This window comes from Emys orbicularis, chromosome 14, assembly GCF_028017835.1.
Source record: "Emys orbicularis isolate rEmyOrb1 chromosome 14, rEmyOrb1.hap1, whole genome shotgun sequence".
Classification (NCBI taxonomy): Eukaryota; Metazoa; Chordata; order Testudines; family Emydidae; genus Emys; species Emys orbicularis.
Window position 1 is genome coordinate 41585128 of NC_088696.1, and position 27771 is coordinate 41612898.

The 27771-nt window shown below is 53.3% G+C and overlaps 1 protein-coding gene and 1 non-coding gene across 2 annotated transcripts; both read right to left on the bottom strand.

The window, feature by feature from the left end:
* Nucleotides 1-16606: 16606 nt before the first annotated feature.
* Nucleotides 16607-26881, bottom strand: IL34 (interleukin 34). The gene is made up of 5 exons (XM_065416321.1): nucleotides 26854-26881; nucleotides 26145-26248; nucleotides 25224-25301; nucleotides 24215-24388; nucleotides 16607-16753 (listed from the first exon to the last, which is right to left on the bottom strand). The coding sequence occupies exons 1-5, from the start codon at nucleotides 26879-26881 to the stop codon at nucleotides 16607-16609; spliced, it is 531 nt and encodes a 176-aa protein (XP_065272393.1).
* TRNAG-GCC (transfer RNA glycine (anticodon GCC)) lies at nucleotides 22619-22689 on the bottom strand. Its single transcript has one exon. It is a non-coding gene; the product is annotated as a tRNA-Gly (tRNA).
* Nucleotides 26882-27771: the final 890 nt, after the last annotated feature.

Below are 27771 nucleotides of genomic sequence, written 5' to 3' on the forward strand. Positions count from 1 at the left end.
GAGTTATTTGCCGTGTAACCTATTTGCTTCTCTAGAGAAAGGGTAACGGGAAAGCATCATTCCTCTGTTTGTGTCTCAACCTTCACCAGCTGGGACCTGCCTCCCCGTTTGCATTACGGAGTAACAGGGAGGTTGTGACCCCGACGCCTGTGTGAGACTCCACTGGGGGTCACAACCCAGGGAGAGATCACCAGCAGCTGAATCATGCTACAGGGTCATTCCAGGATGGCCCAGTGGTCTGGGTGCCAGCTTGTCATGCAAGAGAAATGAATGGAATTCCCTGCTCTGCCACAGACTCCTGGCGTGACCTTGGGTAAGTGCTTTAGTCTCCCTGTGCCTTAGTTCCCCGTTGCCCTGCCTGGTGGTGGTGGTGGTGGTGGGGGGGCGATAAATACATTCCAGATTGACAGGTGCTCTGACTCTCCAGCAGCGGAGGCTGTCTAGCATTGCAGCTCCAGACGCTCTCCTGAACCATTTATTGCTACGTAATTCTTTGGCAACGGGCTGCATCTTACTCTTTATGTTCAACAACAACTTGAAAAATTCCCCCGCCCAGCCCCATCCATTGTTGAATCCGTTCGCTTCTCCACGAGCAACGCGAGCCCCAGCGTGGCTCCGTGGTGAGACGGGGGCCGTGGGAACCTGGATTTGGGAGAGAGACGAGAAGTCAAGGCGTCAAGTTTCACTCCTGACTAGTGTGGGGTGACCCACCCTTTGGGGGACTGATGGAGATGTCTTAAAGAGATCAGGGTGTGGTCAGCGCTTCCTGAACTTCTGGCTCCTTCAAAGGCAAACGTTGACATCATTCTCCACCAGTGGTACCTACGGTGAAAGCTGCAGTAGAGAGAGGACTTGGGCATTTCTATCACGGTGTCCTCTATCCATGCTCAAGGTGGAGTTAGACAGCACAGAGTGCAAAGCACCCCTGCGCCATCTACACGGCAGCTTCCACTGTTGCTCCAGTTGGTGGAGAATTCCAGCTACAAAGTCGGCTGGAGCAGACACAGCCCAGTCCTCCCGCATCTACAGATTTCCCTTTGAAAAGCACTTCAGCTTCTGGACACAAAACAGCTCTGTGTGACAGGGGGGATCAGGGCATCCCTTGTCGCTTAGCCTGCACAGAAACCGTTCAGCCCCAGCACATGGCCAACGAGTCTCCCAGGGGGCGGGAGGGAGGACGCATGACATCCAAGGGGTTCCCAGACCCCACAGAATCATGAGACTTTACATTTAGAGTTGGGTTCTGTCATGGCTGCTTCCCCACTCTGAACTTTAGGGTACAAATGTGGGGGCCTGCATGAAAACTTCTAAGCTTAACTACCAGCTTAGATCTGGTCCGCTGCCACCATCCCAAAGCTAATTCCCTTCCCTGGGTAGCCTTGAGAGACCTTCACCAATTCCCCGGTGAATACAGATCCAAACCCCTTGGATCTTAAAACAAGGAGAAATTAACCATCCCCCCTCCTTCCTCCCACCAACTCCCGGTGAATACAGTTCCAACCCCCTTGGATCTTAAAACAAGGAGAAATTAACCATCCCCCCTCCTTCCTCCCACCAACTCCCGGTGAATACAGTTCCAACCCCCTTGGATCTAAAAACAAGGAAAAATCAATCAGGTTCTAAAAAAGAAGGCTTTTAATTAAAGAAAAAGGTAAAAATCATCTCTGTAAAATCAGGATGGAAAATAACTTTACAGGGTAATCAAACTTAAAGAGCTCAGAGGACCCCCCCTCTAGCCTCAGGTTCAAAGTACAGCAAACAGAGATAAACACTCTAGTAAAAGGTACATTTACAAGTTGAGAAAACAAAGGTATACTAACACGCCTTGCCTGGCTGTCTACTTACAAGTTTGAAATATGAGAGACTTGTTCAGAAAGATTTGGAGAGCCTGGATTGATGTCTGGTCCCTCTCAGTCCCAAGAGCGAACAACCCCCAAAACAAAGAGCACAAACAAAAGCCTTCCCCCCCCCAAGATTTGAAAGTATCTTGTCCCCTTATTGGTCCTTTGGGTCAGGTGTCAATTTTTAACCAGTTGATTCTGGAAAACTTTCCCGGGAGAGTGCATCAGCCACTTTGTTAGAAGCCCCTGAAATGTGTTGTATTTCAAAATCAAAATCTTGGAGAGCTAAACTCCACCGAAGAAGTTTTTTGTTATTCCCCTTGGCGGTATGAAGCCACTGTAGCGCAGCATGGTCTGTTTGTAGTTGGAAACGCCGTCCCCAAACATATGGGCATAGCTTTTCCAGCGCGTACACAATGGCGTAGCATTCCTTTTCGCTGATTGACCAGTGGCTTTCCCTCTCAGACAGTTTCTTGCTGAGAAACACGACAGGATGGAATTCTTGATCCGGTCCTTCCTGCATTAAAACTGCTCCCACGCCCCGCTCGGACGCATCTGTGGTTACTAGGAACGGTTTGTCAAAGTCTGGGGCCCTTAGCACAGGGTCAGACATGAGCGTCGCCTTAAGCTGGTGAAAGGCCTTTTGACACTCATCAGTCCACTGAACTGCATTTGGCTGTTTCATTCTGGTTAGGTCTGTCAGCGGGGCGGCGATTTGGCTGTAGTGTGGTACAAATCGCCTATAATATCCGGCCAAGCCTAAGAAGGATTGGACCTGTTTCTTTGACTTTGGAACCGGCCACTTTTGGATAGCATCCACTTTGGCCTGTAGGGGATTTATAGTTCCTTGACCCACCTGGTGCCCCAGGTACGTCACTCTGTTTTGGCCTATTTGACACTTTTAGCCTTAACAGTTAGTCCTGCCTGCCGGATGCGCTCGAAGACTTTTTCCAGGTGCTCCAGGTGTTCTGTCCATGAATCAGAAAAAATGGCCACATCATCGAGGTAGGCAACTGCAGATTCTCCCAATCCCGCTAAGAGACCATCTACAAGTCTCTGGAAGGTGGCGGGTGCATTTCGCAACCCGAAAGGGAGTACATTGAATTCATACACCCCTGCCTGGGTGACGAAGGCGGACCTTTCCTTAGCGGGTTCATCTAGTGGTACTTGCCAGTACCCTTTGGTTAAGTCTAAAGTAGAGATGAATTGGGCATGTCCCAATTTCTCCAATAGCTCATCTGTGCGTGGCATTGGATAGTTGTCAGGACGAGTGTCAAGGCTGTATCCCTACTTTGAACTTTAGGGTACAAATGTAGGGGCCTGCATGAAGACTTCTAAGCTTAACTACCAGCTTAGTTCTGGTCCGCTGCCACCATCCCAAAGCTAATTCCCTTTCCTGGGTAGCCTTGAGAGACCTTCACCAATTCCCTGGTGAATACAGATCCAAACTCCTTGGATCTTAAATAAGGAGAAATTGACCCTTCCCCCCTCCTTCCTTTCACCAACTCCTGGTGAATACAGATCCAAACCCCCTTTGGATCTTAAAACAAGGAGAAATCAATCAGGTTCTTAAAAAGAAGGCTTTTAATTAAAGAAAAAGGTAAAAATCATCTCTGTAAAATCAGTATGGAAAATAACTTTACAGGGTAATCAAACTTAAAGAGCTCAGAGGACTCCCCTCTGTCTTAGGTTCAGAGTGTAGCAAACAAAGATAACCACTCTAGTAAAAGGTACATTTACAAGTTGAGAAAACAAAGTAAATCTAAGACGCCTTGCCTGGCTTTTACTTACAATTTTGAAATAAGAGAGACTTGTTTAGAAAGATGGGGAGAACCTGGATTGATGTCTGGTCCCTCTCAGTCCCAAGAGCGAACAACCCCTTAAACAAAGGACACACACAAAAGCCTTTCCCCCCCCCCCAAGATTTGAAAGTATCTTGTCCCCTTATTGGTCCTTGGGGTCAGGTGTCAGCCAGGTTACCCGAGCTTCTTAACCCTTTACAGGTAAAAGGATTTGGAGTCTCTGGCTAGGAGGGATTCCATAGCACTGTACACAGGAGAGCTGTCACCCTTCCCTTTACAGTTATGACACGCCCCCCAAATCACAGATAGTGTTGGACGTCCGGTTCCACACTGGCTGTGATTTCTTCCTGGAGCTCTAGGAGAAAACAGAGTTAATAAAACACATGTACCTTTAGACATCTACTGATTATATAAAAACTAACAATATGTTTTATTTCAAGAACAATTGTTAACCAGTTAACTCTGGGAAACTTTCCCGGGAGAGTGCATCAGCCACTTTGTTAGAAGCTCCCGAAATGTGTTGTATTTCAAAATCAAAATCTTGGAGAGCTAAACTCCACCGAAGAAGTTTTTTGTTATTTCCCTTGGCGGTATGAAGCCACTGTAGCGCAGCATGGTCTGTTTGTAGTTGGAACCGCCGTCCCCAAACATATGGGCGTAGCTTTTCCAGCGTGTACACAATGGCGTAGCATTCCTTTTCGCTGATTGACCAGTGGCTTTCCCTCTCAGACAGTTTCTTGCTGAGAAACACGACAGGATGGAATTCTTGATCCGGTCCTTCCTGCATTAAAACTGCTCCCACGCCTCGCTCGGACGCATCTGTGGTTACTAGGAACGGTTTGTCAAAGTCTGGGGCCCTTAGCACAGGGTCAGACATGAGTGTTGCCTTAAGCTGGTTAAAGGCCTTTTGACACTTATCAGTCCAATGAACTGCATTTGGCTGTTTCTTTCTGGTTAGGTCTGTCAGCGGGGCGGCGATTTGGCTGTAGTGTGGTACAAATCGCCTATAATATCCGGCCAAGCCTAAGAAGGATTGGACCTGTTTCTTTGACTTTGGAACCGGCCACTTTTGGATAGCATCCACTTTGGCCTGTAGGGGATTTATAGTTCCTTGACCCACCTGGTGCCCCAGGTATGTCACTCTGTTTTGGCCTATTTGACACTTTTTAGCCTTAACAGTTAGTCCTGCCTGCCGGATGCGCTCGAAGACTTTTTTCAGGTGCTCCAGGTGTTCTGTCCATGAATCAGAAAAAATGGCCACATCATCGAGATAGGCAACTGCAGATTCTCCCAATCCCGCTAAGAGACCATCTACAAGTCTTTGGAAGGTGGCGGGTGCATTTCGCAACCCGAAAGGGAGTACATTGAATTCATACACCCCTGCCTGGGTGACGAAGGCGGACCTTTCCTTAGCGGGTTCATCTAGTGGTACTTGCCAGTACCCCTTGGTTAAGTCTAAAGTAGAGATGAATTGGGCATGTCCCAATTTCTCCAATAGCTCATCTGTGCGTGGCATTGGATAGTTGTCAGGACGAGTTACAGCATTTAGCTTACGGTAGTCCACGCAAAAGCGTATTTCCCCATCTGGTTTGGGAACTAGAACCACTGGAGATGCCCATGCACTGGTAGAGGGGCGGATTATACCCATCTGTAGCATGTCCTGGATCTCCCTTTGTATAGCAGTTTGGGTATGAGGTGACTCCCGGTAGGGTGGGGTTCTAATTGGGTGAGCATTACCTGTGTCAATGGAGTGGTATGCCCGTTCGGTCCGTCCTGGAGTGGCTGAGAAAATCGGTGCAAAGCTTGTGCACAGCTCCTTTATCTGCTGTCGCTGCAGACGTCCCAGGGTCGTGGAGAAGTTCACCTCTTCCACGCCACCATCCCTTTTTCCTTCATAGTAGACACCTGCAGGCCACTCCGCGTCATCAGTTTCCTGGGCTGTAAACTGGCAAACGTTTAATTATCTAGAATAAAAGGGCTTAAGAGAATTAACATGGTATACCTTAGGCTTTATGTTGGAGGTGGGGGAGGCTATGAGATATTTAACAGCTCCTAGGCGCTCCTGGACCGTGAATGGTCCTTCCCACGACGCTTCCATTTTATGGGCCTGGAGCGCCTTTAAGACCATGACTTGGTCTCCTACTTTGAAGGACCGTTCTCTGGAATGTTTATCATACCAGGCCTTTTGCTCTTCCTGAGCATCCTTTAGGTTTTCTTTAGCAAGGGCTAAAGAGTGTCGGAGGGTGTTTTGTAGGTTGCTTACAAAGTCTAGAATGTTAGTTCCTGGAGAAGGCGTAAACCCCTCCCATTGCTGCTTCACCAACTGTAATGGCCCCTTAACCTCGCGGCCATACACAAGTTCAAATGGTGAAAACCCTAAACTGGGATGTGGTACAGCCCTGTAGGCAAAAAGCAACTGCTGCAACACTAGGTCCCAATCATTGGAGTGTTCATTTACGAATTTACGTATCATGGCCCCCAAAGTTCCATTAAACCTCTCCACCAGACCATTGGTTTGATGGTGATGAGGGGTGGCAACCAAGTGATTCACCCCATGAGCTTCCCACAGGTTTTTCATGTTCCCTGCCAGGAAATTAGTTCCCGAATCTGTAAGGATGTCGGAGGGCCAACCTACCCTGGCAAAAATGTCTGCTAATGCCTGGCACACACTTTTAGCCTTGGTGTTGCTTAAGGGTACAGCTTCCGGCCATCGGGTAGCAAAATCCATGAAAGTCAGTATGTACTGCTTTCCTCTGGGTGTCTTCTTTGGGAAAGGACCCAGAATATCCACAGCTACTCGCTGAAATGGGACCTCAATTATGGGTAGTGGCTGGAGAGGGGCTTTAACCTGGTCTTGGGGCTTTCCCACTCGTTGGCACACCTCACAAGACCGGACATAATTAGCAACGTCCTTGCCCATTCCCTCCCAGTGGAAGGACTTCCCCAACCGGTCTTTGGTTCTGTTCACCCCAGAATGGCCACTGGAATGTCATGGGCTAAGCTCAAGAGCTTTACCCGATACTTAGTGGGAACTACCAACTGTCTTTGAGGATGCCAGTCTTCCTGGTGCCCACCAGAAAGAGTCTCCTTGTATAAAAGTCCTTTTTCTACAACAAACCGGGATCGGTTAGAAGAGCTGAGAGGCGGTGGGGTGCTCCGTGCCACCGCCCAAGCTTTCTGAAGGCTGTCATCTGCTTCCTGCTCGGCCTGGAACTGTTCCCTTGATGCTGGAGACATCAGTTCCTCCTTGGACTGTGGACTGGGGCTTGGTCCCTCTGGAAGCGATGCAGGTGCTGGGGCTGTTTCCATTGACTGTGAACCGCTGTCCGCTGGTGCACTATGTGGTATTTCAGGTTCTGGCTGAGCCTTTTGGGTAGGGTTATTTGCTGCTTCCACCAGTTCAGACTCGCTGGTGCCCTCTGGCATTGGAGTTGTAGACGGGTTTGCAAGCGCTGGACTCAGTGCTGACAATGGTTCTGGTGCTGGTTGCGTTGCCAGTTCCGGTTCTGGGACTGGCTTTGGCTGGGTCTTTGGGATTGGATCCACTACGGCTGTTGCAGTCGTTGGCAGGGGATCCGGTTCCACCACCTTTGTTTGGGTCTCTGGTAACACAGACGGGGTCCTGGTGGACGGCTCAGGAACAGGGATGGGGGTGGAAGCTTGCTTAGCCTGGCTGCGGGTGACTATTCCCACCCTCTTGGCTAGCTTCACATGGTTGGCCAAGTCTTCCCCCAGTAGCATGGGAATGGGATAATTGTCATAGACTGCAAAAGTCCACATTCCTGACCAGCCCTTGTACTGGACATGCAACTTGGCTGTAGGCAAGGTTACAGACTGTGACACGAAGGGTTGAATTGTCACTGTAGCCTCCGGGTTGATGATTTTGGGGTCCACTAGGGATTGGTGAATAGTTGACACTTGTGCCCCAGTGTCCCTCCAAGCGATAACCTTCTTTCCGCCCACTCTCAAGGTTTCCCTTCGCTCCGAGGGTATGAGAGAGGCATCTGGGTCTGGGGTTCTTTGGTGTGATTGGGGTGTAATGAACTGTAATCGGTTGGGGTTCTTGGGGCAGTGAGCCTTTATATGCCCCAGTTCATTACATTTAAAACATCGCCCTGCTAAGGTATCACCGGGGCGATGTTGGTTGCTGGAGACTGGTGTGGTGGGGTGAGAAGGCGTCTGGGGTTTCCCTTGGGATGTGGGTGGGGCCTTGGGTTGTCCCCGGTGATAAGGTTTTGTTTCGGCTTGCCCCTTCTGATATTCGCTCCAACTGCTACTAGCTTTTTTCTTTTCTGTCACCTCCACCCATTTGGCTCCAATCTCCCCCGCCTCGGTTACAGTTTTGGGCTTCCCATCTAGGATGTACCTTTCTATTTCCTCAGGAACACCCTCTAAAAACTGCTCCATTTTTACTAGGGAAAGCAGATCTTCCAGAGATTTAACATTTGCTCCTGATACCCAGGCATCACAATTTTTGTCAATGTAGTAGGCATGCCGGGTAAATGACACATCTGGTTTCCACCTTAGGGCTCTGAACCGCCGACGGGCATGCTCGGGTGTTAGCCCCATTCTGAGTCTGGCCTTGTTTTTAAAAAGTTCATAACTGTTCATGTGTTCCTTAGGCATTTCAGCCGCCACTTCTGCTAAGGGTCCACTGAGCTGCGGCCTCAGCTCTACCATGTACTGGGTTGGAGGGATGTTGTATCCAAGGCAGGCCCTTTCAAAATTTTCTAAGAAGGCCTCAGTATCATCGCCTGCCTTGTAGGTGGGGAATTTCCTGGGATGGGAAGTGGTACCTGGAGAGGAGTTGTTAGGATGGTCTGATGCACCCTGCCTAGTCCTTGCTGCTTCCAGTTCCATCTCTTTTTCTTTCAGCTCCATCTCTCTTTTATGGGCCTCCTGTTTGGCTTTTTCTTCTCTTTCATGGGCCTCCTGTTTGGCTTTTTCCTCGAGTTTTTTAATTTCAAGCAGTCTCTGATGTTTTCTCTCATTTTCTTCTGCTTCTAGTTTGGCCAGTTCTATTTTGTTAGCTGCGTCTTTGGTAGTCATTTTCCTGTTTTCTTGTGCTGGGTCACACCCTCTGCAGTTGACTGAAACTGGGATGTACTTAGCTCAGGCTCCTGCTGAGTGCTGCTGAGTTAACAGAGACTTTCTAACTAGCTACTTCCGAGGATGTAAAAAGAAAAAAAAAAACAATTCAGCTTGTAAATTACCTTTACCAGATCAAAGTTTGCTCACTTATTTGAACACTTCTCTTAACAAAGGACCTTGTTAAAAAAAAATTAACACCTCTGCCTTCAGGCAAGGAGAGATAAGATATGCATCTACCTTCAGCTCTGCTCTCCAAGCAGCTAGAAGGAAAAAAAAATCTCTTACTGGCTTTTGGGTTTAAAACGATCCCACCGCTGTGCCACCATGTCAAGGCTGTATCCCTACTTTGAACTTTAGGGTACAAATGTAGGGGCCTGCATGAAGACTTCTAAGCTTAACTACCAGCTTAGTTCTGGTCCGCTGCCACCATCCCAAAGCTAATTCCCTTTCCTGGGTAGCCTTGAGAGACCTTTACCAATTCCCTGGTGAATACAGATCCTAACTCCTTGGATCTTAAATAAGGAGAAATTGACCCTTCCCCCCTCCTTCCTTTCACTAACTCCTGGTGAATACAGATCCAATCCCCCTTTGGATCTTAAAACAAGGAGAAATCAATCAGGTTCTTAAAAAGAAGGCTTTTAATTAAAGAAAAAGGTAAAAATCATCTCTGTAAAATCAGTATGGAAAATAACTTTACAGGGTAATCAAACTTAAAGAGCTCAGAGGACTCCCCTCTGTCTTAGGTTCAGAGTGTAGCAAACAAAGATAACCACTCTAGTAAAAGGTACATTTACAAGTTGAGAAAACAAAGTAAATCTAAGACGCCTTGCCTGGCTTTTACTTACAATTTTGAAATAAGAGAGACTTGTTTAGAAAGATGGGGAGAACCTGGATTGATGTCTGGTCCCTCTCAGTCCCAAGAGCGAACAACCCCTTAAACAAAGGACACACACAAAAGCCTTTCCCCCCCCCCCCAAGATTTGAAAGTATCTTGTCCCCTTATTGGTCCTTGGGGTCAGGTGTCAGCCAGGTTACCCGAGCTTCTTAACCCTTTACAGGTAAAAGGATTTGGAGTCTCTGGCTAGGAGGGATTCCATAGCACTGTACACAGGAGAGCTGTCACCCTTCCCTTTATAGTTATGACAACGAGTTACAGCATTTAGCTTACAGTAGTCCACGCAAAAGCGTATTTCCCCATCTGGTTTGGGAACTAGAACCACTGGAGATGCCCAGGCACTGTTAGAGGGGCGGATTATACCCATCTGTAGCATGTCCTGGATCTCCCTTTGTATAGCAGTTTGGGCATGAGGTGACTCCCTGTAGGGTGGGGTTCTAATTGGGTGAGCATTACCTGTGTCAATGGAGTGGTATGCCCGTTCGGTCCGTCCTGGAGTGGCTGAGAAAATTGGTGCAAAGCTTGTGCACAGCTCCTTGATCTGCTGTCGCTGCAGACGTCCAAGGGTCGTGGAGAGGTTCACCTCTTCCACGCCACCATCCTTTTTTCCTTCGTAGTAGACACCTTCAGGCCACTCCGCGTCATCTGTTTCCTGGGCTCTAAACTGGCAAATGTTTAATTCTCTGGAATAAAAGGGCTTAAGAGAATTAACATGGTATACCTTAGGCTTTATGTTGGAGGTGGGGGAGGCTATGAGATAGTTAACAGCTCCTAGGCGCTCCTGGACCGTGAATGGTCCTTCCCACGACGCTTCCATTTTATGGGCCTGGAGCGCCTTTAAGACCATGACTTGGTCTCCTACTTTGAAGGACCGTTCTCTGGAATGTTTATCATACCAGGCCTTTTGCTCTTCCTGAGCATCCTTTAGGTTTTCTTTAGCAAGGGCTAAAGAGTGTCGGAGGGTGCTTTGTAGGTTGCTTACAAAGTCTAGAATGTTAGTTCCTGGAGAAGGCGTAAACCCCTCCCATTGCTGCTTCACCAACTGTAATGGCCCCTTAACCTCGCGGCCATACACAAGTTCAAATGGTGAAAACCCTAAACTGGGATGTGGTACAGCCCTGTAGGCAAAAAGCAACTGCTGCAACACTAGGTCCCAATCATTGGAGTGTTCATTTACGAATTTACGTATCATGGCCCCCAAAGTTCCATTAAACCTCTCCACCAGGCCATCGGTTTGATGGTGATAAGGGGTGGCAACCAAGTGATTCACCCCATGAGCTTCCCACGGGTTTTTCATGGTCCCTGCCAGGAAATTAGTTCCCGAATCTGTAAGGATGTCGGAGGGCCACCCTACCCTGGCAAAAATGTCTGCTAATGCCTGGCACACACTTTTAGCCCTGGTGTTGCTTAAGGGTACTGCTTCCGGCCATCGGGTAGCAAAATCCATGAAAGTCAGTATGTACTGCTTTCCTCTGGGTGTCTTCTTTGGGAAAGCACCCAGAATATCCACAGCTACTCGCTGAAATGGGACCTCAATTATGGGTAGTGGCTGGAGAGGGGCTTTAACCTGGTCTTGGGGCTTTCCCACTCGTTGGCACACTTCACAAGACCGGACATAATTAGCAATGTCCTTGCCCATTCCCTCCCAGTGGAAGGACTTCCCCAACCGGTCTTTGGTTCTGTTCACCCCAGAATGGCCACTGGGATGATCATGGGCTAAGCTCAAGAGCTTTACCCGATACTTAGTGGGAACTACCAACTGTCTTTGAGGATGCCAGTCTTCCTGGTGCCCACCAGAAAGAGTCTCCTTGTATAAAAGTCCTTGTTCTACAACAAACCGGGATCGGTTAGAAGAGCTGAGAGGCGGTGGGGTGCTCCGTGCCGCCGCCCAAGCTTTCTGAAGGCTGTCATCTGCTTCCTGCTCGGCCTGGAACTGTTCCCTTGATGCTGGAGACATCAGTTCCTCCTTGGACTGTGGACTGGGGCTTGGTCCCTCTGGAAGCGATGCAGGTGCTGGGGCTGTTTCCATTGACTGTGAACCGCTGTCCGCTGGTGCACTATGTGGTATTTCAGGCTCTGGCTGAGCCTCTTGGGTAGGGTTATCTGCTGCTTCCGCCAGTTCAGGCTCGCTGGTGCCCTCTGGCATTGGAGTTGTAGACGGGTTTGCAAGCGCTGGACTCAGTGCTGGCAATGGTTCTGGTGCTGGTTGCGTTGCCAGTTCCGGTTCTGGGACTGGCTTTGGCTGGGTCTCTGGGATTGGATCCACTACGGCTGTTGCAGTCGTTGGCAGGGGATCCGGTTCCACCACCTTTGTTTGGGTCTCTGGTAACACAGACGGGGCCCTGGGGGACGGCTCAGGAACAGGGATGGGGGTGAAAGCTTGCTTAGCCTGGCTGCGGGTGACTATTCCCACCCTCTTGGCTAGCTTCACATGGTTGGCCAAGTCTTCCCCCAGCAGCATGGGGATGGGATAATTGTCATAGACTGCAAAAGTCCACATTCCTGACCAGCCCTTGTACTGGACATGCAACTTGGCTGTAGGCAAGGTTACAGACTGTGACACGAAGGGTTGAATTGTCACTGGAGCCTCCGGGTTGATGAGTTTGGGGTCCACTAGGGACTGGTGGATAGTTGACACTTGTGCCCCAGTGTCCCTCCAAGCGATAACCTTCTTTCCGCCCACTCTCAAGGTTTCCCTTCGCTCCGAGGGTATGAGAGAGGCATCTGGGTCTGGGGATCTTTGGTGTGATTGTGGTGTAATGAACTGTAATCGGTTGGGGTTCTTGGGGCAGTGAGCCTTTATATGTCCCAGTTCATTACATTTAAAACATCGCCCTGCTAAGGTATCACCGGGGCGATGTTGGTTGATGGAGACTGGTGGGGTGGGGTGAGAAGGCGTCTGGGGTTTCCCTTGGGATGTGGGTGGGGCCTTGGGTTGTCCCCGGTGGTAAGGTTTGGTTTCGGGTTGCCCCTTCTGATATTCGCTCCAACTGCTACTAGTTTTTTTCTTTTCTGCCACCTCCACCCATTTGGCTCCAATCTCCCCCGCCTCGGTTACAGTTTTGGGCTCCCTATCCAGGATGTACCTTTCTACTTCCTCAGGAACACCCTCTAAAAACTGCTCCATTTTTACTAGGGAAACCAGATCTTCCAGAGATTTAACATTTGCTCCTGATACCCAGGCATCACAATTTTTGTCAATGTGGTAGGCATGCCGGGTAAATGACACATCTGGTTTCCACCTTAGGGCTCTGAACCGCCGACGGGCATGCTCGGGTGTTAGCCCCATTCTGAGTCTGGCCTTGTTTTTAAAAAGTTCATAACTGTTCATGTGTTCCTTAGGCATTTCAGCCGCCACTTCTGCTAAGGGTCCACTGAGCTGCGGCCTCAGCTCTACCATGTACTGGTCTGTAGTGATGCTGTATCCAAGGCAGGCCCTTTCAAAATTTTCTAAGAAGGCCTCAGTATCATCGCCTGCCTTGTAGGTGGGGAATTTTCTGGGATGGGAAGTGGTACCTGGAGAGGGGTTGCTAGGATTGGCTGGTGTACCCAGCCTAGCCCGTGCTAATTCCAGTTCATGCTCCATTTCTTTTTCTCTCAGCTCCATAGCTCTCTTGTGGGCCTCCTCTTTGGCTTTCTCTTCTCTTTCTCTCTGCTCCATAGCTCTCTTGTGGGCCTCCTCTTTGGCTTTCTCTTCTCTTTCTCTCAGCTCCATAGCTCTCTTGTGGGCCTCCTCTTTGGCTTTCTCTTCTCTTTCTCTCTGCTCCATAGCTCTCTTGTGGCCTCCTCTTTGGCTTTCTCTTCTCTTTCTCTCTGCTCCCTAGCTCTCTCATCAGCTTCTTTCTCGAGTTTTTTTAATTGAAGCAGTCTCTGATGGTTTTTTTTCATTTTCTTCTGCTTCTAGTCTGGCCAGTTCTATTTTGTTAGCTACTTCTTTGGTAGTCATTTTCCTGTTTTCTTGTGCTGGGCCACACCCTTCTGCAGTTGACTGAAACTGGGATGCACTCAGCTCAGGCTGCTGCTGAGGTAACAGAGACTTTCTAACTAGCTATTCCCGAGGAAGTAAAAAAAAAAAAAACAATTCAGCTTGTAAATTCCTTTTACTAGTTGTTTGCTCATTGATTGAACCATTCTCTTAACAAAGACCCTTGTTAAAAAAAAATTAACACCTCTGCCTTCAGGCAAGGAGAGATAATATATGCATCTACCTTCAGCTCTGCTTTCCAAGCAGCTAGAAGGGAAAAACAAATCTTACTGGCTTTTGGTTTTAAATGATTCCCACCACTCTGCCACCATGTCAAGGCTGCTTCCCCACTTTGACCTTTAGGGTACAAATGTGGGGGCCTGCATGAAAACTTCTAAGCTTAACTACCAGCTTAGATCTGGTCCGCTGCCACCATCCCAAAGCTAATTCCCTTCCCTGGGTAGCCTTGAGAGACCTTCACCAATTCCCTGGTGAATACAGATCCAAACCCCTTGGATCTTAAAACAAGGAGAAATTAACCATCCCCCCTCCTTCCTCCCACCAACTCCTGGTGAATACAGATCCAACCCCCTTGGATCTAAAAACAAGGAAAAATCAATCAGGTTCTAAAAAAGAAGGCTTTTAATTAAAGAAAAAGGTAAAAATCATCTCTGTAAAATCAGGATGGAAAATAACTTTACAGGGTAATCAAACTTAAAGACCTCAGAGGACCCCCCTCTAGCCTCAGGTTCAAAGTACAGCAAACAGAGATAAACACTCTAGTAAAAGGTACATTTCCAAGTTGAGAAACAAAGATGAACTAACACGCCTTGCCTGGCTGTTTACTTACAAGTTTGAAATATGAGAGACTTGTTCAGAAAGATTTGGAGAACCTGGATTGATGTCTGGTCCCTCTCAGTCCCAAGAGCGAACAACCCCCAAACAAAGAGCACAAACAAAAGCCTTCCCCCCCCCCCCAAGATTTGAAAGTATCTTGTCCCCTTATTGGTCCTTTGGGTCAGGTGTCAGCCAGGTTACCCGAGCTTCTTAACCCTTTACAGGTAAAAGGATTTTGGAGTCTCTGGCCAGGAGGGATTTTATAGTACTGTACACAGGAGAGCTGTTACCCTTCCCTTTATAGTTATGACACAAGCTGACAAGGTGCAGTTATATGGTGATTCTAGGGCACAGGGCTTTAAAGAAAACACCAAATGTCATAAGATTTGTGATCAAAGCACACGTGTTGGAGCACTGAAAACAGGAGCAGAGAACGTCTTCTAAAAGGGCAGGGAGGTGCGTGTCTCCGGGTGCCCTCGCCCTATGTTGGAGCCAGCGAATGAACAGACAAGGCAGCCCAGGGGCCTGGTCGTGAGCGCTACGGTGCTGGGTGACAATGGCGGGAGGCATTTTAGATCAATGGGCAATGGCTCATTAACATATATTGCAGGTGCACGGTTCCAGCATCCGTCAGCTCACTCAGGAGGGGACCCGCGATACAACAAGCTCTAGGAAGAGTCCGAGGACAGATTGCTGTTGGCGCTCTGAGAGCCTCTGGCTCCGCAGGCCTGGCCCTGCTCTCACATGCACCAGCGCTGGGGCAGGATGGACAGCGTCGCTGTAGGAGGCTCCAAAGCCCCTTGTCCCACTCGCTCCGTGGCCTGATGCTCCTTTCCTCTTTGGTCCCCAGGTGAGGCCAGGCCGAGCGGGGATGTTCCAGTGACAGCGGCTTTGTGTTAAACGTTCAGGGGTTGGAACGTCCCTGCCGCGAAGCTGCCAGCCCAGTCACAGCAGTGTCCAGGGACCATCCACCAGAATCCCTCCAGCGGCTCTCCTCTGCGGGGGGCTGCCGTGCACCAGCTGGGCGTCCTGGGGCGGGAGACAGCGGGCGGCGTTTCTGACTCAGGCAACACACCCCAGGCCAGGTCACATCGTGCTCTCTCTCCGACAACCCTGGTGAGAAAATCCCCCGCTGGGGCAGGCTCGAATGTGAGGCAAGTCTCCATTGCTGCCGCAGAGCGGGCCCTCGGGCATCTACTCTGGTGGGGAGCAACCCAGAGCGACAGACATGCAGCCTGTTCATGGCAGGAGGAGCCACCACCTTCCTTGGATTCCCCGTGCCCGAAAGATTTCCTGAGCTTGTCCTATGGCACCGGTAGAGAAAATCCACTCCTCTGCGCTCTCCATCCTCCACCTTTGCTCTCATTCTTCCCTGGGAGAGCAAGGCAAAGCTCCCGCTGCCGGGCACCTTGGAAGATGCTTCGTAGGGCGCTGGCTTCCTCTGGGTCCTGGGGAGATGGCAGGCACAACGCAACGCGGAAGCTGGGATTGTGGAGCACAAGCAGACAGGCAGCACGACAACAGAGACCACATGCCGAAGCAGCGCAGAGGGCACGGAGAGAGGGACGAAATGGCCACGCTCCCTTCCTGATCATAGGCAGAATCCTATTTACCTGAGGCAGGAGAGAGCCAAGGCGTCCGTCACTAACACGGCCCCCCATGCAGCCACTCAGAATGCCTGGGCTAGACCCATTTTCCACACGTCTCTGTGCCCAGCTCACGGGACAGGGAACATGAGGGGTGGGCAGCTGTCCCAGCATGCAAAGGGCCTTTGGTACCCTGCAGATCTGCTCTCCTGGTGCGTTCACAGCCTCTCTGCTGACTGCACTGCCCATGGCCAGGGCGCCAGGACAGGGGGGCCAGGGCCCTCCCACTTTTACCGGCCGTAAGGGCGAGCAGTGGGGGGCGGAGCCTCCAGGGGAAGGGGTGGTGCCTTGGGGCAGCATGGCACTGGGGGTGGGGCCACAGTTCAGGCACCTGTGGCCCCCCACGTTTAGGGCGTTTCCACTGCCCTCGCCCATGGCCTTGGAGCATCGCCAGAGCGATCTGCAGGCTGGGATTTCCCCTCCCGAGCGCGGACTCCTCCCCCCCCCCCCGATAGCACCCCCGTGAGCTGGGAGCTGTCTCCGCTCTGGCTAAGCTTAGTCCTCCCTCCAGGCTGCCCTGGAAGGGATCTCTACTCACACGATTCGCTGTACAGCATCCACAGGACCTTGGCGCAGTTATCCAGCAGGGCTTTGGGGCGCACGGCCTTCCGGCTGCTCCCTGCGTCGCCGCTGAGAACCTGCTCTACCACGTCCCAAACGTTTGTGTCCACGTTCCCCTGCAGAAACACCACACACGCGGGGCAGTAAATGGCCTGCTTCCCGGACACCTTCCGCCCCTCCCCTGCTGCCTGGCTCTCCACACCCCCCTCCCTCACGGGCCTGAACTGCACAGCTCCCAAACCTCGAGGGGATTTAAAGGTGGGCTGTTGGATGGAGTCACCCAGCTCCATCTCGTTAGCACCTTCCCCAGCTCTAGTCAAGGCCGGGCAATAGCACTTTGGCACATGCTAAACGGAGCTGAAGCCTAGGAGGGAGTGTACGGTGTTAACCCAAGTCGCGCTGGTGCTAAGTGGGGACACGGCTCCATGTGAAAGCTTTTCCGGAATGAGGCGGGGGAGAGCTCCTGCGGAGTGACTTCATGTCTGGGCAGGCCGTTCGGTTGGCTCGACTGAGCTAACCCAACTGAGAACAGCACTGGGGGGCTAGATCCCACCCTCGGGACGATCCGTCCACCCCCTCCCCCATGAAGGCATCTGGCCCCATGCCATTCTGCTCTATCGAATGGCGTCCTCCACACGGTGTGACCTCACACGCATGGTACAAGCGAGGTCACACTGCGTGGGAGACGCCATTTCGTTTCTGTATGTTGCCTATGGAGGCGTCGCCCAACTATGCGTGTCACTGAAAAGGTGAGACCATCCTAGCCTAGCAGCTGTCTATACACAAGTTGTGCCACTTTACCTGTACTGGCCTACGCAACACAGTACAAGCCCTAGTGTGGCTGCAGCTGTAGGTACACCGGTGTCTACAGTGTGTAGATTATTCCTGTATGGAGAGGGGAGCCATACTGGGACAAGACACCTACCCCATGGGTTATACTGATATAACTACACCAGTCATACATCACCCCCCCCGCCCACCACCGACACAGTTATACCAAGACAAACTCTGTGTAGACCAAGCCCTAATCTAGTCCCAGCCTGAAAGAGCAACAGAGAACCACCAGCGCTCCAGCTGTGAGCCGACGCTTTCAGACATACTTTGGCGGCTTAGCCACACAAGCCAGCAGCATTGCTTCAACTCTCCGCCCAGGCTCCTTGTCATTCCAAAGTCACCTCACGCTCAGACATCGGCAGAGAAACTCGCCCGAACAACAGGCCTGGAGCTTTCGTCACAATCCTCAGCTGCTAAAACAAACACCCACACAGACAGACTGGCCACAACAGCAGGACTTCAGGTCAGGCTGACCGAATTTTTCCACCATATTTGAAGATGGAGGGAGGGGAAAGTGTTTCTTAATCGGCTTGTTTCAAACTCCTTGTTTTCAGCTTCTTTTTGTTCACATCTAGGTGTTTGCTGGCTTTGCTCAGGCATTTTTCTACCACGTTAGAAGTGATTGGATACATGGCTCCTGAATGACAATTCTGAGTGTCCCCTCACTTCCCACACACAGATAATACCCCTACAGTTTAGGGCAAAGATAGCTGCCACGTCAGTTCTCATCCAAGGCCTCCTACAGAACCAGGAGACACCCGATAGGAGATTCACGATACTAAGACACGAAAACCCTCTAAGGAACACAAGTCCCCTCTTGGTCTTTCTCTATAGACACACAATGAAGGGAACATGTCAGCTGATAGATCTCGCCTTAGAAGTCATCTTGAAAGTGACGCTAACCTCAGTGACTGTGAAGCCCCCAGGCCCGTTGGAGTTTTCTAGTTTAGGCATTTGGGTGAGCTCCTGTTCTAGTTTACCCTGGCCTAACCTCGGTCTCTGTTCCTAACCTAGACAATCCTGAAGAGAGGGAATCCTGAATCCACCACTGACTGGTAGAGTCCGAAACAGACCAGGTATGTGTAGCAGGAAAAGAGCAGCTTAAGGGTGCCCAGCAGGAGGGTGTGTGGGAGAATTCTCCCCTGCCACACAGGAAATGCAGCAGGAGGCGCTCACCCACACTGTAATGCAGCCAGGACACCGAGGTTCCACGCTTGTGAAATGGGCTGTGGGATCTTTAATCAGCACCCCCATTTCCCCTCTCCCAGGGGCCAGAACCTGGCCCCTGAGCTCTAGGCTGTGGCACGGGCTCAGGGCGGACTCAAAGGGGAGGCTGCCAGCTGATCCTGCCCCGCCCTGGCTGGTCCCAGCCCACCCGAAGGGGGATCTGACAGGATGACAGCTCAAGGGGCTACATTGGCGGTGGCCCCCATTCTGGTGCTAGTAGGACTTGTAGGTGAAGCACCGTTTCTCTTTGAAAGTCAGTTCTGCTGGAGGGTCAGTGACAGCAAAGGCAGGTCCCTGAACAACAGGCAGTTCCCGAATGCAAAGACAATGCTTGCATCTTCGCCAGTCCGGTCCGCCCTGGTCCTGCAGCGGGATTGTCGAGAGAAAGGACACTAAACAAAGTCATCTGCATCAGCTGAGAATCAAACTGAGGCCTCCTATGTAGCAGGGGACAGTATTGCCACAGAAGAACCAATGCTGCAGCTGGGAAGTTTCTTTCACTTGTGATTTGATGTTTCACTCACATGAGTCACCATCATCTAGAATGTCAAAGACTCCAAACAAGACGGGCTTTCTGCCCTTCTTTGCTTCTGGCTGATGGATAAAGGAGGGCTGGCAATGAACATTTTCCTTTTCCCTTCATCTTTACATTAAAAATTCAGTGGCGCTCACTAAAAACCAGAGCACAATTTGGGCAGAAATTTTCATGACAATTACATGAGTTTTTGTTTGTTTTTTAATTGGGTCAAAATTTCAATGAACACGTGAGTCAGAATTTTATCATCTCTTGAGCTGATCAAACAATGGGGCAAAATATTCACTATAACTTCCATCAGGAAGGTCACCCTTTTGTGACAACGTTTGAAACGTTGATGAAAAATGTCACTGAAATTGCGTATTTTAAATGGTTTTGACCAGCTGTGTGTGACACTGCAAACCAGGTACTGGCTCATGCCAAGGCCCCCACACCTCACGTGAATGCTGACAGATACCTAGCTGGGATCCGTCCGGCTCGCCTGCGTGTTAGTATTGTTAAGAGTTATAAAAAATGTGCTTAGTGCTTAGATTTTATTGAATGCTTGTGAATTGATGTCTGCATTCATCTCCCTTATAACATCTGTAGCCCATATTATAAGGTAATATCTGAGCAGCTGCATTGTGAGCCTCTGTGACTGCGTAAATCACCAGACAGGAGACATTAATTAGTGTGAATACATGTCCTGTTGGAGGCTGCATATGTCCTGCACCACTCAAACGCCCCCCGAGCGCCGGGTCGGGCCACCGAACTCCCCCCCCAGCGCCGGGCCGGCCAAACCCCCACCCCCCCCGAGCGCTGGGCCGGGGCGGCCAAACCCCTGGAGCGCCGGGCCGCTCAAACCCCCGCCCCACCGAGTGCTGTGCTGTGCTGCCGAACCTCCCTCCCCCAGTGCCGGGCTGCCGAAACCCCCGAGCGTCGGGCCGGGCCGGCCAAACCCCCCCCGAGCGCCGCGCCGCCCCACCGAAACACCCCCCGCGCTGCCCGGCCAAAACAAACAAAAAACCCAAAAAAACACCGCGAGCGCCCCCTGCCACCCCAATGTTGGCCGCCCCTTCTAAGGTGCCGCCCCAAGCACGTGCTTGGTCGGCTGGTGCCTGGAGCCGGCCCTGCTTCCAGATCCCCTCTAGGGGATGGCCCAGGCCTGTGGCACTGGCAGCAGGTGCTAGCTGTAGTGTTTGCGGGTCCCCTTTTCCATCTCGGTGAGGAGCCCTGGGTGACAGAACCAGGCCAGGTGTGGTTGCAGGGAAGTCAACAGACACAACTCAGAGGGTGCATTGGTGGTTCAGTGGCCAAATTTGTACCTCCAGTACCCAAGACCCGTGTTTGATTCCTGTCCCGCCTGCCCTCCGTTCGTCCCTGGAGTCGCCCTGGCCACTCCGTACTGAGAGCGCCGCCTGTCTGCTCTGCGGGGGGTGATGGCAGGGTGACCCCCTCCCCCCACCCGTGTACCCAATTTCCCCTAAGCTGGGGGGCCGGGGGGGGGGGGGGGAGATCTCTGTGTGCTGCTGCCTCGGGCGGCTGCTTGTGTCTGAACGAGCCTAGTTCAGGCTCCTGACCCAGAGTGATTTCTTAAAGAGACAGCGCAGTCACTCACTCAGGCACACACACACTGCCCTCAGCACAACGCACACTGTCACATACTGCCCTCATTGTCACACACTCCCCTCAACACACACACCAGGGCTCCCTGCATCCAGGTCCCTTTCCCCACCTGGGCTGTGCTGAGGCATCAGGAGCTGCTGCTCTCCTGCCCTCCCCTTACGCAGCCGGCAGGGAAAGTGCCCTGGATGCAGGGAGCCCTGACAGCTCCTTGCTCCCCCCTCCCAGCCCCCCAGGGCTGCGCGGGGTGGAGGCGCAGTAGTGCAGTGGGGGAGCGAGCAGCAGTGCCAGCTGCTTTGTGCATCCAGGTCAGGTTCCCCACGCGGGTGCAGGAGGGGGATGCAGGGGTTAGGGGCACAGGAGGCAGGGGCTGGGGTGAAGGGGCACAATGCAGGGGTTAGGGGCGCAGGAGGGGGCAGAGGTTGGGGTGCAGGAGGGGGCAGAGGTTGGGGTGCAGGAGGAGTGCAGGGGTTAGGGGCACAGGGGCACAGTGCAGGGGTTGGGGGGAAGGGAGGGTGGGGAGCCTGGGGAGCCCACGGGGGCCAGGGGCAATGGAGGGTGCCACGCTCACAGGGGCCAGGACACCAAAATGCAAGTTCTCCCAGGGTGCCATTTTCCCTAAGGCTGGCCCTGTTCCTGAACAATGCAAAACAGAGCCCTGCGAGATGGGAATGGCTATTAAACCTCAACATCTCCAATAAAAGCCATTAAAAAACAAACCAAAACAGACTCAAACTTCACAGCTTAGCTTAGGTACTAGGAGAGAATTTTTCTACCACAATAGAAGTGAATTGGGTACAGCATTCCTGAATGATGATATCCTGATTAGAGAGGCATCCTACACACCCAAAGGCGTTAAGGACAATAACAGATTTGTCTAAACCAGGGTGCTCAGCTCAAAAAAGCTGAGGATTTCTACTAAAATGATCGGCAGTGAGATTAGCACTGACTCCTGATTGTCATCATTAGGCTTCAGCGTTAACAATGCATTGTGATGACTAGGCACAGTTCACACATCGCTGAGAAGTGTTAGAGGGCCTGTCACTATGCCATGGCTGATGTCCCCAACTGCTTAACTGTCTCGCAGGAGGATCTCAAAATTACAAACCACTTTACCCAGCACTAATACGCAGCCACTTCTGGAGTGGAATGCAGCTGCTAGCTAACAACAGCAGCAGCAATGCCACGAGGAAAACAGGACCTCAACCCACTGAATGTGCAGGAGGAAATTCCTAGGCTGCCGGAGGCACTCACCCACACTGGCCCCAGTCCTGGTCTGGCCACTCTTCTCCTATAAACCATAGCAACAGCTCCACGATTGGATCTAGACCAGGGACAGCAACGGTGGGGAATGTTTGCGAGGGGATTTGGCCAGGAATAATTGCCTGGGAAAGTCCCTGGGATTTTTAATGACAAATGCTCAGGGTTTTCATTTAGCTGAAGGCCACAGAGCAGAGCAGCACGCTGCCATGTGAATAGGATGGGGAACCTACTCAATCAGCCATGCCCGTGAGCACAGAACCTGCGTTTCCTTAGGGGCTAAAATAGCCCAAAGCTCTGGGCAAGCCTAGGCTCACAGCCCGTGATGGAACAGAGCCAAGTTACAGGATAACAGCATGTGATGTCAACAGCCCTTAAAACTCCTGTAAGATTTCTACAGGGGAATAACAGGGGGTGAGAAATATCCCTGAAGAGGGACCTTTATTTTAAAAGATTGCAGTTCCCTTCCCGACTGCAGTTCAACGGGGCTGCAAAAGAGAAGGCAAAAAGAAAAAGACGCAGCTGCATTGGCCGGGAATCGAACCCGGGCCTCCCGCGTGGCAGGCGAGAATTCTACCACTGAACCACCAATGCTCAGCCTGCCCATGGCCTCCTCACAGCTGACTGAACCCTCCCGAAAGTGGTGCTGGAAACCCCGCCCGCATCTCCCCGTACAGCTAGTGCATTGCCGCACTGGCAACAAGGGGCCGGCTGTGCCACGAGACCGCAGTGAGCCGCCCTCAGGGCCCCAGCAGCTCACGGCCCAGGACAGCACTGCAGAGGCTGCAATCTGCCCCTCGGGCTGGCTGCTGGCTCCACCCTGAGCCGCCCCACAAGGAGCCGAGGGGAATCCACCGGGCTGTAACGGGAACCAGCTCCCCTGAGCTCCTCTCACTGGCAGAGAACTCGGGGGGGGGGGGAATCAGCCCCCCCAGGCAGCAAGCCCACTATCAGGCCAGGCCCCTTTGGAGGGCGCTGGCCCCGCCCAGCATGTGCCCTGCAGCCCAGGGCCAGGGTCAGGCTCCGTACAGACACTAGAGGGCGCTCCAGTTCACTGCACCCCCCCAAGCTGCACGCCAGAAGGGAGCAGGCTGGGCCCTAAAGCTGCTGCCGGGGTTAGGGCCGCAGGGAAGGGTAAAGCCCAGCAGTGAGCAGCGTGTGGCTGCAGGCTCCCTCCTCAGGCCTGGCTCTCTCCCATGCAGCTCTCACGGATTGCAAGGCTGCCCCCGCCCCAGGGCCTGACTCCAGCAGCGCTGCCCCCTCCCCACCAGCCGCCCAGCACCCATTAGCTGGGGAGACCACCAGCCCCCCGAGATGTTCCTGCCGTGGGTGTGTCATTAATGGTGTTGGCTGCGGTAGTACCTGGAGACCGGGCTGAGATCGGGGCCCTGTCGTGCTAGGCGCTGTACAAACAGAGCAATAGAAAACCCCTGCCCTGAAGAGCAGCCAGACACACTGAGTGTGTGTGTGTGTGTGTGTGTGGCGGAGGTGGAGGGGGGGGGGGTGCTCATGTGGGCCAGCTGCCATATCCACAGCACAGCGTGTGCATGCAGCCCATGCGGGTGCCAAGTGCGCAGGGTGTGTCTGGCCCATAAACAGCATCTCAGCTCCCCGGGCACAGCCCTGGTGCTGGGGCCCCGGGGGGGGAAGGGCGAGAGGGGTTGAGCTCCCTTTGCCGGGGGCTGCTCTGTGTCTGGAGCCCAGTGTAGTGATCAAAACCCGCCTGCAGCCCAGTGGGGGAGGGAGGGGTAACGTGGGATCTGCTATCTGGGGTGTTGGGAAGCCCGGCCCCCCTCTGACGGGAGCCAAGGGAATGGGGTGAGGAGGGACTGAGGGGCCAGGAGCCCCAACGAATAACCTCACCGGGGGCCAGCCACCCCAGGAGGACACAGCCACAGGCAGGCTGGGGCAGGCCTGCCCCTTTCCAGGCTGCCCGGTCACAGCAAGAGTCACCCCAGGGCAGCTCCTCACCTGGGGCTGGCCCCGGGGTCTGCCCTGGCTCCCCACTTCACCCCACCCTGCTGTTTGGCCCCCGGGCGGGTATTCGCTGAGCACTGCACGAGACACGGGAATCGAACCCAAAAGGGGGGGGGTCCTGGGGCCCCAGGAGGTTCCCCACCTGGTTGCAGTTCTCGTACTCCTCAACCAGCTGATCAAAGAGGAGGCAGAGATCTCGGGTGTACTCCCAGGCCGGGTGCTTCTCCAGCAGCACAGCCCGGATCTTCAGCAGCACCTGGGAGTTCACACTGAGCCACAGGAAGCGCAGGGACAGCTCGCCGACGTTCCGATCCCGCTGGGGAGCACGAGGGGACAAGGGTCACGCACGGCCGCCCTCTGGGGGAGCCTCCTGAGGGACTGCTGCCCTGGAGAGCACCTGAGCCCACACCCAGCCCTGCCCCCGGCTGCTTTGCCTTTTCCTACTGCAGCCTCCAAGCGCGTCTGCTCAGCAAGTGCCCCCGCGCTGGCATGTGCCTTGTTCTCTGCACTATCCGGATTCAGTGGCCCTGCTTGCCAGCTCGCTCCTGGGATCAGATCATCCCTAAGCCCTGGGGAAAGCCAGACCCAGACTTGGCAGCTGCCCCCAGATCCCGACCCCCCGGGCGTGAGCAAAATTCAGAACCCAACACCCCTGGCCTCTGCGAAGTTTGATTCCTCCTCAAAGCATCCCTCCCTCTCAACCCAGCATTTAACCTTCGCAGCTGCTCCCTAGCTGGAAACTGGGGAGAACTGAGCCCTAGATGGCATCACCCTAGAAGTTCACGCTGCTATGGGACTGTTCGATTCCTGCTTGGGGCCCAGTGAGAACCAGGGATAGCCACGGCTGATTGCCGAAGTGTCCTGGATGAAAAGCCCCAATGCCCCGGCCAGGTGTCAGATGCCATCCAAGCCTGGCACAGATTTTCCTGACCCTTGCGGTACCTCCGCCAGCCCAGAGGCAGTGAGGGATTTCTAGAACGCATGGGCCTTGAGGCTGAGAACCGGGGTCTCGGCCAGCTGAGCTAAGGGAGCAGTTATTCAGAGCGCCCGTAGAAAGACCACGGAGCTGACAGCAGAGCTGTTCCCAGGTGAGCTGGGACACCGGGATGATAAACAGCCTGAGGATGGACAGTGAGCACCGGACACCTTACCAGCCTGGTAATGTTGGCCACCCTGAGAACCTCTTCGAACTGGACATTCACGGTGTAGTTGATGGGGAAATAGTGTTTCTGCAAAGGCAAGAAAAATAAAATCCTAGCAGCGAACTAAAAGCTTCTCTCTTCCCCAGATCCTCCTGGGCTGTGCCCCCATCAGCAACTGCTCCTGTCCCCTCCCCCTGCCTTGACGGGGAAGCGCGTGCCCTGCTAGGCACCTGGGGCACGTTTCCTTGTGAGTAAACAAATACTGAAAACTAATTTGGGCTGTAACGCCTGGAACAGGGGTGCAGCCACCTAATGCCGTGACACTGTCACTATACGCCACGGGGACCTTCCTGCTCCAAAAGTCCCAACCACTTGAGCTAAAGGAGAATCGTCAGGAGCTGCCTGCAGTCTAGGGCCTGTGACACACAGCTGGGCAGTTCTGACTCAAGGCAGCATTGCACAAGTCAACTCAGCACCAGTTTGCCCTCTTCGGGGCCTAGAGCACCTTCTTGGATGTTTGAAAATGAGCGCCAAATAGTTTGCAATTGGGTACCTGGTCATGCACCTAAATCAGGGCTTGGAAATTAACCCACCAGCAGCCCCAGGAGGGACCCTGCTAGGCAGGGCAAACGTCAGCAGGAACTGCTGGGGGCTCAGCACTTTAGAAAACCAGGGCTTCGAGTTGGCGTCCAAGATGGGCAGTTAGCAGGTTGGCGTCGGGCTGCTCGTTTGGAAAATCTTGGCCCCGGAGAAGCCGAAGGGGGATGAAACAGGAGACGGTTCCGATTCCATGGCCCCCACCAAGCATTCAACGCGCTATGGGCAGAAAGGCAGAGGCCGCACTACTGCCAGAGACACATGTCTGGGCCTTTGGAAAGGGAGTCACAAATCAACCAGTAACGTAGCCTGAGCCTAGGGGGGAAGAATTACCATGTACTGGAGCCGTTGCTGATACGTCAGCTTGTTCTGGAGAGCCTCAATAATCCTGCATTCCTTCTGCATTGCAGCCTCCAGCCCCAGGACAACCACGAAATCTGCAAATCACCGCCCCCACACCCGAGGGCGAACAAGAGGTGTAAGGCCATGCACCAGCTGGCTCCCATCACACGCTGGGGGCCAGGAGGAACAGGTTTAGGCTGCAGAGCAGGGCTCGGGAGAGGAGGGAAATCGGTCAGGGTTTCGAAGCAGCAGCCTGGGGAGGGGAGGGCGAGACAACTGGCCCCACAGCTCAGGGTCATTTGAACGAAGGGGAGAGTGGAGAACATTCCCCCGCCCGGCTGCGTCCCTGAACAGCGCGTTGGGTCCCACCCACTGAGCGCATGGACCAGCGCTGGGACTTCGGCCCTGGGCGGCTGTTATCCAGATCCTCCCTTGCATCCCTGCGTGGGCCCTCTGGCCATCCCGGCCTCTCTGGGGCAGCCCCCGCGGGGCCCACAGCAGGTCCGAGCGCGCCAGCCAGTGGGAGGCACAGCCATGGGCTGGCACAGCCATGGGCTGCCTGGGGAAAGGGGCTTGTCCTGGTGCTGTTGGGATTGGGAGGGTATTGTTCCTGGCGCTCTCCGAACCAGAACAGGGCCACAGGCGCGTCCCTCCCCCCGCCCTGGATGTGACGGGGGAGCGAGCGCCCCATCGTACTCACAGAGGAAGGGCGCGTAGCCCCGCTGCATGCTGACGGCGTGTGTCCGGGCAGCGAGCAGACGGACAATCCGGCCTACATGACAATGGCTGCGTCAGCGGGAACGGCCTCCCACGTGCCGGGAGAGATTCCAGTGGATGCCCCGGGACGCTGCTGCCGAGGAAGGCCCTGCAGGCTCCCTGCAGCCCCTGCTCTCTAGGGTGCCGTGCGCGTTCGCTGCAATTGGGCGAAAAGCTGCTGCCAACCTGCTCCCATCGCAAGGTGCCAGGAGGAAGGAACAACCCAGACCCGGGTGAATGGCTGGAGGCGGCGGCTCCCCGAGGCTGGTGGGGGTGGGCAGTGCTAGTGTTCTCCTCCGTCTGCCCCTGAAGCCGGGCTCTGTAACGGGAGACGGGTGATAAACCACATGGAACCAATGAGAGGCCGGCGCACTGAGCGGGGGTAGAGCGCCTCGGAGCTCTGAACTCGGCCGTTCGCTAATAAACAGAGCCCCAGAGAGCTCTGCTGTGGGCCAGCTGCCCCCGGTGCTCACCTCCACCCACAGCTGGCTGCATTTCCGGGGCACTGTACATCGACGGGACCAATTTGTTTGACCTACTTCTACCGATCAAACCATTTTTGCCGGTCCCTCAGGTGGTGGCTTAGACAAGTCTCAGCACGCTAAGACCAAGGAGAAGCGCACAAACGACAAACGCTGTCTTTGACGGCTGGACGCCAGCTCCCGCTGTGATGCTCCGCACGTGCCTCATCACCCCGGAACTTGTACCTGGTGCTTTACCAGATCCCCTAATGTCTGTGCCAAGGGCGAAATACCCCCCTGACGCCCCACAGCAGAGATCCCCAAACGTTTGAGGGTCGTGCTCCTCCTTATCCCTGTCCGTGCCCCACCAGAGCCAGGCCGCGGCTCGGGGCGGGGGGGGT

Bases quoted from the DNA above. Each gene is read 5' to 3' on its own strand.
- IL34 (XM_065416321.1), bottom strand. From the start codon at position 26,881: ATGCAGCGGGGCTACGCGCCCTTCCTCT. The intron at 25,302-26,144 runs GTAATTCTTCCC...TTGCCTTTGCAG, and splicing joins AGCAACGGCTCCAGTACATG to AAACACTATTTCCCCATCAA. The intron at 24,389-25,223 runs GTAAGGTGTCCG...CGTGCTCCCCAG, and splicing joins TGGCCAACATTACCAGGCTG to CGGGATCGGAACGTCGGCGA.